A 14,352-nucleotide genomic window follows, 5' to 3' on the forward strand; every position below is an offset into this window, starting at 1 on the left:
GCTGCTTATATACTGCCCCATAGTGCTTCAAGCACTCTCTGGGCGGTTTACAAGTTAGTTATGCAGGCTACACATTGCCCCCCCAGTGAGCTGGGTACTCATTTTACTGACCTCAGAAGGATAGAAGGCTGAGTCAACCTTGAGCCGGTTACCTGGGATTGAACCCCAGGTCATGAGCACAGTTTTGGCTGCAGTATAGCCATTTAACCACTGTGCCACGAGCATCACAACTTAAGTGATAAAGTTAAGTTATGGACCTCATCTCCCAGGAGTATCCAACCAACACAGTCAGTTTCAAGGCTCGTTAAAGCATTCAGGGTGTTGCAGTCCAAACAAAGAGAGGAAACTTTGAAAGACTCTTTGAAGTTACTTTAATTGGGCTTTGGAAACAGACCAGTCTCTGAATGATCCCAACCTTTGTACAAGGTGTTTGGTGACCATATGTTTGCAGAGATGAGGAAAGACAATTCGACCTACATTGGATGGAGTGAAACTTCATACCTCCAGCTGATGCAACATGTTTTGGAGTCTCCATCCTGGGACATTACTTTAACATTGATCCTGACATGGTAAATTCTGATCAGGATAGTTTTTGGACTTATTTTGCTTTCTTCCCTGAACTCTGCAATGTCCGGTCTGGAGAAAGGTCCAGAGACCTTGGGAGTGTAACTATTTTTGGTATTTTAATGGTACAATAAAGGTATCACCCACCCTTGCTTTCAAAGTTGATAGAAGAGACATATGGCCTTTCCACCCACCCCTTTGCAACAGGAACTAGCTGACCAATTTCAATCCTGCTGAAATATTCCTGCCTCTTTTAGTAAGTCCAGCTGTATTCTGCACTAAGGGACAACATTTAAAGTCACCAGTATACAATGCATTTGTAGTACTGTATCCTGGAGGTTATCAGAGCATGGATAAACTATGGCAAAGCTCTCTCTGACTTGGTCCTAGGGTATTTTGATCTGGTGTACTAGTCTTAGCTCAAATGTAGGTCATGCCATATCTGCCACCTGAGTCTGTAGCAACACATGTGGCTCAATAAGCACCCTGAACTACAGACTTGATTCTTTGGGTAGGGCTGGAACCTCTGGCCCACTAGATGTTGTTGGACTCATTACCGTACACTCCAGCCAGCATGACTAATGGTCAGGGAAGCTGCAAGATATAGTCAGCCATGTAGTAAACAACTCATGGGTTTTTAGTCTTAAATACCATGTTTAGTTTTGTTTTAGTTGATATCTTGCCTTCCCTGATGAATGGCCCAGGATATTGCCATCAAAAGCTTGGACTTTTAAAACAATAAATATGTATTGACTTGACTGGAAACCCATGAGTTGTTTGCACAAAGTGTTCACTGTGAAAGACTGAAATCTCCAATTGTCAGCAATATTTGGAGAACCATATTTCTCCAAATCTTGGGGGTTTTTTTGGGAGGGGAATGTATCCCAGTATTGTTTGAGCACTCGTTCCGTGAACAGTTGAAACCTTCACTAAAAAGTGCCCTTGCTTTGTTTGATGATACAACATAAACTCCCTTAAAAAAAACCCACTAGTATTAAATATACTGATGAAGTTCCATGTATAATCAATTGTACTTTAATTTTTAGTTTCGGATGTGCCTAATTCAACTGTTTGGATGCAGTGAACAAGAGACGGCAGACTCCAAAATGAACGCAGACTCCAATATGAATCCAGAGAAGGCCACACTGACATGCAGCAGACACAGTGGGGAGATGTCAACAGTGGCAGCCCTGGTTACCATCTTCAACCACAGAAATGAGGATGAAGGCAGCAGCTGCCATTCCTTTGCCCACCTGACAGTTTCAGAAAACAAAGTTTGCCCAATGTGAATGCAACTTTTCAAGAGGACGAATCAGAACTTTAAACCAATCCATGGTTATCATTTGTTTGTTTGACATGTACATCAACAAAAATACCAAGGCTGGCATTAGCTGGTGTTATCATACATAGGGATGTGCAGTGCTTTTCCCCCCAAGCCACACTCAAATAAGAGCACACAGATGGGTGCCCATTCCCACCTGTCCTGTGCCTTTTTAGAGATATTCAAATGCTAGTTTTGTCAATGTCTGTGTTGTCACATATTTCTGTTTCTAGATCTCTGGAAAATACAGTACCTGTTTCTGCAAGCAGGGAAACACAAACTGCTGAGCCCAGGTAAAATCAAATGGTACAAATGCAACATGCTTCAGAATTTTTGGGGAGTTGTGGTCCAAGAGCATTTGATAACCCAAGGCTAGGAACCACTATAGTAAAACAACAATAACAAATACAGGTTCTCAAAGTTCTGTTTGACACTCAGAAATGAAGATCTGAACATGGGGTGAGAATGTGGAATATCCTAAATTCAAGCCAGGCTGGACTTCACCTCCAATGGAAAACAAGTCCCCAAACTAGAGAACTTTGGAAATTCTCACCATCTCCAAGAACCTTATTCTGCAATTACAATGTCTGCTCTGGGGCTGTCTTCATCCATTCTACTTTAACCTAAGTCTGTTCTCATGTGTCCTGTCAGGAGGGCTGAAGGATGAGACAATCATAGAATCATAGAATCATAGAAAAGTGAAGTTGGAAGGGGCCGTCAAGGCCATCAAGTCCAATCCCCTGCTCAGTGCAGGAATACAATCAAAGCATATCTGCCAGGCGATTATCTAAGTTTTTCTTGAATGTTTCCAGTGTTGGAGCACTCACCTCCTCTCCAGGTAACTGGTTCCACTGCCATACTGCTCTAACTGTTAGGATGTTTTTCCTGATATTCAAGCAAAATCTGGCTTCCTTTAACTTGAGCTCATTGTTGTGTGTCCTGCACTCTGGGATGATTGAGAACAGATCTTGCCCCTCGTCTGTATGACAGTCTTTCAAGTATTTGAAAAGTGCTATCTCAAGCTAAACATGCCCAATTCTTTCAGCCTTTCCTCATAAGGCTTGGTTTTCAGCCCCCTGATCATCCTTGTCGCCCTCCTCTGAACTTGTTCCAAATTGGAACAATGAGGCCCTTTGAGGCACCAAGGCAGAAATCAGGATCATGCCTCCCTGGTGAAGGAAAGCCTGTTGCCTCTTTAGGAGAAACTGGATAATATAAGCAGTATATCTTTAGAAGCAGAGTCTCTTTAAGAAGTAAAAGACATTTGTTCATCCAAGCATTTCCTTTTTTATGCTCTCTTTTTAGACTTTCTTTGGGAGCTTTTAGGGAAATGTTTACATATTTTCCGATCTACATAGATTTTGTTTTTGCCCCAAAGGGTCTCTGTTTGGAAGTGGAAACAACGAGGATTAAACTACACAAGACATCTGCTTTGCATTCAGAAGATGACTGCATCCTAATTTCCTACTTATTTAATTCCCTAAGAGCGACTCCCTTGAGTAATTAGGCTTGCATGTTCAGGCTGTATTTCCCCCAGTCACTCCTCACTGTTAATCTGTAGAACCCTCTTTTCCTGATTTTTGCTTTTGCTGTCTTTAGCAACAAATCCTATAAATTAACAAAATTTCCCATTCAGTATTTTAAGATTAAACTCTACAAAACTTAGTGTACAACCTTCTATACAGGTTCATTGAAGCACAAATGCTTTCTCTCTCTCTCCCTCTGTCTGTCTCTGTCTCTCTCTCTCTCACACACACACACACACACAAAGCCAACAGGATATCTCTCACATCATCATTGCTAAAAGTCTTTGCTTGTTTGAGTTTTAAGATCCCATGGCATCGGATGAAGTGCTGTAATAACAATTGCGTGAACAAGAAGCCAAGGGTGCCCTCTCATGGCAAATTTATCAAACAAAAATTCAGAGAACTTGTGTGCATTAATAGAGATGTTTCGCTTAAAATATACACCGTGCTTTGTCAGTTTATTAGGCCAGCTGTTAAATAAACCTCCCTATAAGAAATAATTAAATTTGGGAAACATCCCTATTGGGCTGTGCTTAAAATGGAAAGGGAATAACACAGATGAATGAAGGATCCTTCCCCTTTTCTAGGCTTTGTTTAATTCCTGTTCTGTTATTGGTACCCTTTTCCTGTGTCATGCTGTAGGAATTTGGAAAATAGCGCAGAGAAATAGATATTCATCCATATCAACTAATTATACCTTTCCTCAGTCTTCCCTTGTTCTGCAATAAGGGGATACAAATCAAACCTGGGAAAGGACAGTTTGTACCATGATAAGGAGCCCAAAACTGGAGCTGGCTTGTGTTATCTGTTTGACACTAACAAAACTAACGCAAAGGTCTCTGAGTGGTTGTAAGCCACCCAGAGAACTTTGGGTAGTGTGGGCGACATTTAAGTTAAATAAATAAATAATTTTTAAACCCACCTCAGTTAGAAGTCCTGCAGGTATTTTGCTTCCTTACTTCAGGTAAAACCACAATCACCAGAACATCACCTGCTTTTGAAGCATCAATGATAAAGTTTGAGGCTTTGATTTAAAAAACTGTAGACGTATTTAGCCAGTCACTGGACACTGGAAGGTTTAAAATGGCATGATTTTCAGGTAGAATTAACATCGGAGGTACGGAGATCTTGGTGCAAAAATCTGCACTTCTGTTATGATACTGTCTAAAATAAAGGATCATTATTTTAAAGCTATTGCCCAGGTGTTATTTCACCCTTTGAGATTAACCCGCATGAACAATAATGTTACTGGTGAGTAGGTAGGTGGTCATCTCAGATCTGATTTCCTTATGTGATTATCCTTGCTCAGCTATAGCAAACCTTTGCTTCTGAGTTGTTTTGGGTAAACAAGTCTATTACAGTACCCATCAAAAAATCAAACAAAACCACAGAACTCTTACTTCTTTTGTTTGTGGGAGCAAACCACAATTTGCCGTACAAGAAATTAGCACTTCTTCAATATTTAGTGGCTGGGCAAGAGTTATTCTTACTTTTATAGATTTTTCTTTCTTTAAAGAGCTAGTAACATAGTATGGACAATAACCTTAATGAACAATTTAACATATCAAATGAGACGTATTAAGACAACATTGAAATGTGATGGTTTTACAAGTACATGGTTTTGATTTCTAGATTTTGTCGATCACAACGAATTAACACACTTTCAACCAGATATTCATCTGGATTTCTGGCACAATGTTTTAACTCAATTTTGTGCATACATTTATTATAATTTTTTTCTTAGGAATTTCTCCTTCGATACTTCTACAAATTAAGTATGTTGTGATAATACTTTGTGATCGATATTAGCTGTATAAATAATTAATTTCTGTTCTTCTTGGTTGTTCAATGCTACATGCCTTTACCTTCTGTCTTATTTATATAATTCTATATTCAATAAACACTGTGGGGGAAAAACAATGAAGACTTATGTTCATTTATAGCAGACAAGCTGCCACACACCACAGCTTGCTGACACTTATGCTGTTCAAGAGTTAGCAAACTGCTGTCTTTAGATTCAGGTTCTATTGGCAGAGAAAACATTCTCTAAATATAATGACTTCACAGGTAAACCTTGCTGTTGAATAATGTGTCACATTGAGTAAATTGATACAAATTCAGTATGATGGATTCTTAGCCCCAGCTTTAAAAATGTCCAGTCCATCACATAGACATGCAGTCTAGTTGTAGTACTGGAGCCTATAGAAATATTGGACAAAAGATTATGGATGCAAGCACCACCCAAAAGGATGTATCTCACCTCCAAACAACCCTGTTTAGTCTGATCGAGTCCAATCCAAGGCCAGGATGACACAGCTAGCTCTTTGGAAACAGTCACCTGGTGACTTTCATTGTGCAGTAGGGACCCAAACCTGATTTTTAAAAGCCCAAATATAACCCTAACCGTTACAGCACATTGATCAAGATTTCCTTTGATCAGTCTAATGTCTTAGAACATAATCAGTGGCAACTTTGAATAAAATATGGGGGGGGGAAACCTCCTTTCCATATATCTGTTGCCTGGGTCAGCCCATCACAGAAGGTTATAAAAAATCATGGGAATATGTTATTACAGAATGATCATGTACCATCAAGTTAATTCTGACTTATGGTGACTCTTTTCAGGGCTTTCCAGAAAATATTCGGAAGTAGTTTATCATTCCACTCTTCTGGCGTGTCCTAGGACTGTGCAGCTTGCCCAAGGCCAAGTAGGCTGGCTTTACTCACATGAGGCAAAGTATCTACAAGCAGATATCTGAACCACAGAGCTATACAGCCAGCTATAGGAAGACGCAAGAAGGATTAGTTAACCTTTATTCTCAACCCAACAAGCAGTTATTAGATTGCACGTGGTGCTTCTTAGAATTGCACCAGGAACAGAGGTTTGCCTATGGTGAAAGTCAATGGGCTCTTTCTGTAGGTGAAATATTTCAGCATAGTGTTTCATGGAGCGAGGTGGGGGGAAGGAGGCATATTTTGTACCTCAGTGGCTCACACCAAAGTGAAAGAAGCAGAGAAGAATTCCAGTGAGGCCTGGACATCCTGCCCTTTCCCTTCTCTCTACACACATATCTCTGCTTTGAAGGCAGGTGACTCTTGTCATCTCTCCCCAGGCTAGATGCAAAAGGGTCACTACACAAGCCAGGCGATTAGAATCAGAGGGTGTTGTGCCTTTTTAAAATATCTACCACCACCAACACCTTGGTAGGCAAGAGGTGGAATTATCTGTTTCCTCATGAGGAAATTTAATTTAAAGTTTAATTAATTTGCAACCAAAATTGGTTTTTAATTCCATGCAAATGTGTAGCTGCCAGTGCCAGGCTTTCTAGGGTGTTCTGTGTTCTGAACTGACAAAAGTGTCCACAGGTTCAGGTATATGGACAAGGCTGGAAGCTAAAGCACAGGCAAATGTTATCATGGATGGAAGATGATTAGTAGGGCATCTGGCTAATTCAGAGTAGAATTAACAGGTTGAGAGATTTAATGTGCCAACAGACCAGACCAGAAGATTTGAGCTGGATAATTTGTTAAAGCGGATGCATATTGGGGTAAATCAGTAAAACTGAAAAAAATAAGTTCCTAACAATTTGCTTAGTCTCAGGAGCGCTAGAAATTTGCCTATGCAAGGAGAGGAAAGCTGTCTGTGAGTTGTCTGATTTTCAACTTGGTAGCTACAAATTAAGCTGGTGTAGTTAATTGGGTTGGGTCACCTAGCTCGAGACTCAGAGACCAAGAGTTCCAATTTCCACTGTGCCTGTGAGGAAAAAGTGTATGTGGTTGATGGGGTTACATCCCCTGCCATTTCTGTGACCCTGGGCAAGAATCTCCAGAAACCACTGGTAAACCACTTCTAAGTACCTGGTACTTCAGTACTTAGTGTTTTGACAGTCACCATAAGCTGGAGTTGGTTGGACAGCACATAATCATTGTTAGCTACAAAGAAGAAAATCTGTTTCACTGCTATCATTGTCATGGGCAGAGAGAAACCAAAGGTTGGATCCAGATTCATTCACTGAAATCTAAACAACTAAGGTAAAGGTAAAGGTTTGCATGCTTTCGAACCACTAGGTTGGCGGGAGCTGGGACAAAGTGACAGGAGCTCACTCCATCGCGTGGATTTGATCTTACGACTGCTGGTCTTCTGACCCTGCAGCACAGGCTTCTGTGGTTTAGCCCGCAGCGCCACCACATCCCTAAATAACTAAGGCTAATAGCTAATTTAAATATTCTACTTCAGGTGTGAATTAATCCAAATCAAGTGGTTTGTGAGCCATTGGTTCAAGACTGAAATAATATATGCGCACTTCAGATGAGCTGCTCAGGGAAAGGAACTGCAGAATTCAGGACTGGTTCATGTGTGTATGGGGGGGGGGTGCCTTTCATAGTCATGGTTTACTAGATTCAGTGGAAGTCTCATGAAAGCAATTCCAACAAAAACAACAAAGTCCAAATCTTTCATCCATTGAATGTTCATCCAGCATCCTCCTAAGAAACTATCAAAAAGAAACTACAATAAAGATATGCAGATGTTATCCACTCCAATTTAGTCAAAACTATTTGACTCACAGATTGTAATAGCGTATCAAGCAAAACCAAAATAAAAAAAAAATAGGGAAGACAAAAACATTGTGGCAGCTGAAAGACTAACTGCTATATATTTTAATGTGAGCTTTCACAGACAAGTTCACTTCTTCAGACATAAGAAAACTGTTATTTTTTACTTTTCTTTTGGTTTCACCTGTTATGCTATCCCAGATTAAAACAACTAGCTTGTCCAAAATTACAACAGATTGTAATAGATTCACTTTTTGTTCATGTTGTGGTTTGTCTAAACGATGAAAATGGGGGAAAGGAAGAGCTCTGATCTGGGGTGGGGGTGGGGGGTAAACTCGGTGCCATCAACTACAGCTCAACATCCAGTGTTCAGAAAAAGCTTCCTTCCTTTGCCCCACACTACCATAAGCCCTATAAGGTACTCTCTGCCTAACATCTGCACCTCCAGGAATCCATACTTCATTAGCTGGGCCCTGTTGCCCAACTGTCTGTTGAGCTCTGGATCTCCTGAAACAAAAGTTGCTGCTCTGGATTTTTAGCTTCAGAAGAGCCCAGTGACCATTCTGTGCTTAGCAAAGCCCTAATTCAATTCTTGGGCCACTTTGGGCTTCCCCGCTTCACTTTGTAGTGGTTGAAAAATGGACAAATACTTCAGTTTCACTTCATTTAATGAACAGATTCCAAATCTAAAATGCTTCCCCACCATATCCTTCTTACTGGTCATTACTGGCTTTTACAATCTGAGATAGGTGGTAACTGCTGGGACTCCCTAGCATGTTTTTTTTTTGGCCTGCTTTTTCCTCTTGCTGCTGTATGCACTCACACTGGGTTTTCCTAGTCTCTCAACTCCATTACTCTAAACCAGTGGTTTCTGACCTTGGATCCCCAGATGCTCTTGGACTAAAACCCCCCAGAAGCCTTCACCACTAGCTGTGGTTGTAAAGTGCTGCTCTAAACCATTCTCCCCCCCCCCTGCTTTATCTGATAGAAACTACTGTCCCTACACCTTCAGTGGGAGCTGGCTGGATAGCTCAATGAGTCTGCTGTCTGGCTGGAGAAAGCTAACGAGATATTCAAGGTGGCCTTGTGGAAGAAACAAAAGGCAATCCTTTCAGTTTCTGACAGTTCTGCAATTCACAATTCTGATTTATGGTAACCCTTTTCAGGCTTGTCTCGATAGAGAGTTCTCAGAAGTGATTTCTCCTTCCTTTCTTCTGGGGTGTCTTGGGACTGTGCAGCTTGCCCAAGGCCATGTGGGTTGGCTCCTTTCTGCGGATGCGCCTTGGGGAATTGAATTCCCAACCTCTGGCTCTGCAGCCAGACACCTCACTCCCTAAGCTGTCCAGCCAGCTACTAATCAGGTACATTTCAGGGAAGAAATGCTCCTCTCAGAGCAAGGAAAATATGCTGTCACCTACAGCTACAAGGCACCCTGTTCTTTCAAAAACAGAATGAGAACTATTAGATCGGCTCGCTAAAGTTTCACTTGTGGTAATAGGGAAAGAGTGGGTGTAGAATGGCAATGCTGCACCCTAATGGGTGCTAATAGTCATATACGATAAGAGACCGATGCATAATGTTCAGCTAAAGAGATTTGTTATATGACTGAAATGGTAATTAGAAATCACACTGATTTAGCTAAGGTGATTCTGTGACATTATGTACAATTTGCTAAATTAGCATCCTAGAGTGACAACCTCTTTCTGTTCCTCAGTTGGTTATTTTGTTTTAATGATGCAGCCCAGACAAACCAACTGACCTCCTTTATAAATCTTCCATGACATCAGAGGATAATTAGTTTGTGTTTGTCTTTAAAGAACATGTCAGTAGTAATCCATCACACTGCTTGTTTACCAGGGAAACAGAACCGTTTCTTTGTAGGAACTGTAGGTAACTGTTATATTAACAGTACTCTTGCGCCCAGATGTTTGTGGCAAGCTGTTCTTTTGCAATACATTCTCCTCTAAAGACCAAGCCTGAGATTCAGACTAAATTGGCTGTCCTAGAAAAAGGATGACAGAGGACATCTTTCTGAGTTTTGTCTTCTTTTCCCAAACTATCAGCCCCCATCTGAATACATTCTCAATGGGGCTTCCTTTGAAAACCACTGGTAATAAGTGCTACTGCATTCCCCCAAATTGGTGATGCTATGTAGCACCCCAACATCCTAGATGACTTCCCCATTAATTGTTTAACTCTGCCCTATCTGGAAATCTACAAATACTAATACTAAAACAGTTTGTAGCAGGTCAGTCTTGATCTGTACAACAAATATTTGGATACAGAATGGGTCAGGAGATTCAAACTAAAAAAACCAGCACCTAAAGGTGTATGTACCTGCCTGTGGAGACAGAGGCTGGGAATTCAATTCCTCACTGTGCCTCCTTGACAGGGGCTGGACTTGATGAGCCACAGAGCTCCTTCTAGATCTGCAGTTCTAAGATGATGATGGTGGTGGTTTAAAAATTGGGCTCAGAAATGCAATGGCAAGCAGTGGAGGTGGTGAAATATAGATGCCACATACACTGATGGCTCAGCCATATCCATCCTTGGGCAGCTGCTATGACTGCCAGGTCTGTAACGCCACATTCTTGGAAATTACAGGGCCAAGACCTGAGACCAGGGGCTGGGCCCCAATGATATCAGAGATGAGGATCCTTCTATTATCACACTGGTGGGATAGGCAAGTGTTGGGAGGAAAGCAAGTACAACACCCATATAAACACCTTGCCCCTGAGTCAGTGAGTCCTAAATTGAGAAGTGCCGTCAGACTTTCAAAAGCACCTCTCAGACAAAATAGGACTCCTCCAGCACTGTTCAATGCAAGATCTGGCACTCCCCTTGAAGATCCAGAGCAGCAGTTTCCTGAGACCCGGAGACCTTGTCAACATTCACACCAGCATTCTGTCCTGGCTGAAGGTTCTGAAGGCCGAAGAATTTATTTATTTATTTTATTTATTTATTGGACTTATAGACCGCCCCATAGCGCTACAAGCACTCTCCGGTCGGTTTACAATTTAATTATACAGGCTACACATTGCCCCCCCAGCAAGCTGGGTACTCATTTTACCGACCTCGGAAGGATGGAAGGCTGAGTCAACCTTGAGCCGGCTACCTGGGATTTGAACCCCAGGTCGTGAGCACAGTTTTAGCTGCAGTACAGCGTTTTAACCACTGTGAGAAAAGAGGGAGCGTCATCTGGAAAACAGGGCCTTGTTCATAATTTTTACTACTGTCAAAATGTGAACAGAAGAAAGTCCCCTTTTCATGGTAATGATGACAAAGAGAAATGAAATATATCAGAACAAATCTCCTGGAGAGAGTTGATGCAGATTTGCCACCTGGTTTAATTGTTCACATACTAATAATCTTTCTTCCCTATTCCCTGTTTGAATACTTAATCATGCCACAGTTAGTGTACCAGTTTTAAATATCAGAATAATGCAGAGAGGCTCTCTCAGTGCGTGCCTTGCCAGTCTGGAGTTTCACCAAAATCTCAGTCAAAGCACCGTTGGGAGCCTTTCTCAGATGATCTTGGCAGCACAGTTAAGCTGATGAAAGGAGTACTGTTTTACTATTTAGCACTATGCTGTATATATACAGATTTTCTTGTGAGCTTGTATTTTACCTTCCAAAAGCCAAGGGAGTGATAAAATACAAGCTCACAAGAAAATCTGTTGTACTTAAAATTCCAGTAAGTCATTAATAGGGGTGTGATCAGAGGGTGGGAAAGGAGCACTTCTGATTACACTGGAAAGGATCACTTTGCAAGGAGCGATCTTTCTTAAGACAACCATAGTTATCAGGAAAATTGCTCCATCATAGCCCACAAAATCAGTAGCCTTACTGTCAAGATGTGAAATTTTGAATGCATATAGTGTTAAAATAATTAAGGAAGATATGGGGGGAAAATAGCCCCAAAGGTGAAAGTGCTTTCAAAACTAAAGTTTGAACAATAGTTTACTATGCTCATTTCAAAACAAGTGGCTAGCTCTAGCCAAGCCAAGTCACTTTACCACAACAATCCTGACAGTTGAATTTGTTTTGCAAACAATAAACAAACATAAAAAAGGATATAGGTTTTATAATTTGCACTCTTTAAAATTCTAATGTTGCACTTTTCCAGGTTTGGAGTGGGGTCCAGATGTTTTATGCTACAGATTTTTGTTACTTCAGGCTGCGTAAACATTTTTTTAGCCATAACACTGATGGGATAATCAAAGTGGCAGCATGCCATATTTTCAGTTGTAAACCATTAGGTTTATAATATGTACTAGAACAATAAATATTCCTATTGAAAATTTTTTTTCTTGGTGCTCCAGACTCCTGGGTCTCCAGTGCCTTGAAAAAGAGATCATTTACAGATGCAGGGGGAGGTGTGGACAACTGAAAGAATTATAAATACAGGGATGTAAGTCACACATACACTGAGAGAGGAATTCAGAAATTCATCACAACTCCAGGCCACTTTGGGCACCAGACATAAAGGAGCAACTATCATGTAGCAGTGCAGAAGTTTTGTTTCCAAAAGCCAGCAACATAATCAGCATGGGGTTCTCCCCCTGTATGTCACATGATCTCCAGGAAATAGATTGCACTGATCACATAGATTTCCCTATGTGATCACACTCTATGTCTGTCTGTCTGTATTTAACATTAACCTCTATAAATAGTCAGAAAATAACATACACTTGAAAATGTTGTTAGCTTTGCTTATTCTGGGTCTCAGAAAACATTGTGTTTTTCTTTTTGGTAGTAGCTTTAAAGGCTTAACCTCGCTGCTAGTCACAAAGAGTTAAAGCATGCAAGAGAATTTAAGGCCTCTTTGGTAATTTGGCACATCAGTTTCATACCAGTTATTACTAAACTGCTTCAAGATATTAATGTAGTCATCTCTCTTTAGTCTCAATGAATTGCAATAAAAATGTCAAACAGTTAGATTATATATGCCATCGCAGCTTTATTTGATTGAGTAAAGCTGCAGGCCATGTCCCTTGAATCATACTGATGAAGAATCGGAAAAGCTTATAGAACTCCATTGTAAATTTATTTCACCTAGTGAGGCCATTTACATTGTCACTGCCAGTAATGCTGGTATATTAAAGAAAGAAAGAAAGAAAGAAAGAAAGAAAGAAAGAAAGAAAGAAAGAAAGAAAGAAAGAAAGAAAGAAAGAAAGAAAGAAAGAAAGAAAGAAAGAAAGAAAACTTACAGATGAATTCAACATGCAGGGGAGGGATATTCTTCAGTGCAAATACAGCATGGTTTTCTTGGAGCAGGGGAAATACAGAGCATTTTAATTTCCACTGGTTCAGGCTTTTAAGCCAAGCTGTTAGTCTAATGCAGTGGTTCCCAACCTTGGATTTCCAGATATTTTTGGATTGCAACTCCCAGAAATCCTGGCCATCCTAGTGGCAAAGGCTTGTGGGAGTTGTAGCCCAAGAACATCTGGGACCCAAGGTTGGGAATCACTGGTCTAATGTATTCATTCTGATGGAAAGTAACCATATCATAATGTCATAGGCAGTCCAGAGTAGGGCAGAATTGTTGAAATTTGAGCTAACGTACCCTGCCTTGCTTGGCCCACAAGCTGCCCATGCCTCATATCTTTCCATGTAGTCCCCCAACTGAGCAATTGGGTGGGTCTCAACTAACTGTCCCACTGAAATCAGTGGTGTATAAAAGTAGTCAATCTTAGATGCAATGTCATGCTAGCAGATACTTGCTAGTGCAACAGGACTGTCTTTTCTCCTTATCTTCTGCTACAGCTCCCCTCTCCTCCTACAACTCTCTGCAGCGCTCAAAAATAAAAATAAAACAAAGTGTGCTGCTTATATACTGCCCATAGTGCTTAAATAATTCTCTAGGGAGCTTTGATGCAGCACACCGAAATATAAAGGTAAAGGTTCCCCTTGACATTTAGTCCAGTCGTGTCCAACTCTAGGGGGCGGTACTCATCCCCGTCTCCAAACTGTAGAGCCAGCGTTTGTCCATAGACAATCTTCCATCATCACATGGCCAGTGCGACTAGACATGGACCGCCGTTACCTTCCCACCAAGGTGGTACCTATTTATCTACTCATATTTTTACATGCTTTCGAACTGCTAGGTTGGCAGGAGCTGGGACAAGTGATGGGAAATTTATAGCTAGAAGGGGGTGAACCTGCCCCCTGCTGTTTGTTGCTAGAAGGGCATGGATGCACTCTTCCTGAATGCATACATTGTTTTCAGCTGCTTTTCCCCAGGCAGAAGGAAACATACCATTAGGCTCCACACAGAACCAAAATGTTCCTTCCTATTTCCCCAGCTTCACGTGACCCAAGCTTAACTAGCAGGGCAACCAAGGTTTGGGCAATGATATTGCTACTGCTGCCCTGGACTGCATCCTT

General features: G+C 41.1%; 1 protein-coding gene across 1 annotated transcript in view; it reads left to right on the forward strand.

The window, feature by feature from the left end:
• LOC110079722 (vertebrate ancient opsin) overlaps positions 1 to 8,243 on the forward strand; it is a 45,004-nt gene extending 36,761 nt beyond the window's left edge. The window contains exon 5 of the mRNA XM_020795006.3: positions 1,611 to 8,243. Coding sequence (XP_020650665.3) covers positions 1,611 to 1,853 — 243 coding nt within the window. The 3' untranslated portion in view covers positions 1,854 to 8,243. The remainder of the gene's footprint in view (positions 1 to 1,610) is intronic.
• The last annotated feature ends 6,109 nt before the right edge of the window (positions 8,244 to 14,352 follow it).

The sequence above is a fragment of the Pogona vitticeps genome, chromosome 3 (genome assembly GCF_051106095.1).
Source record: "Pogona vitticeps strain Pit_001003342236 chromosome 3, PviZW2.1, whole genome shotgun sequence".
Classification (NCBI taxonomy): domain Eukaryota; kingdom Metazoa; phylum Chordata; class Lepidosauria; order Squamata; family Agamidae; genus Pogona; species Pogona vitticeps.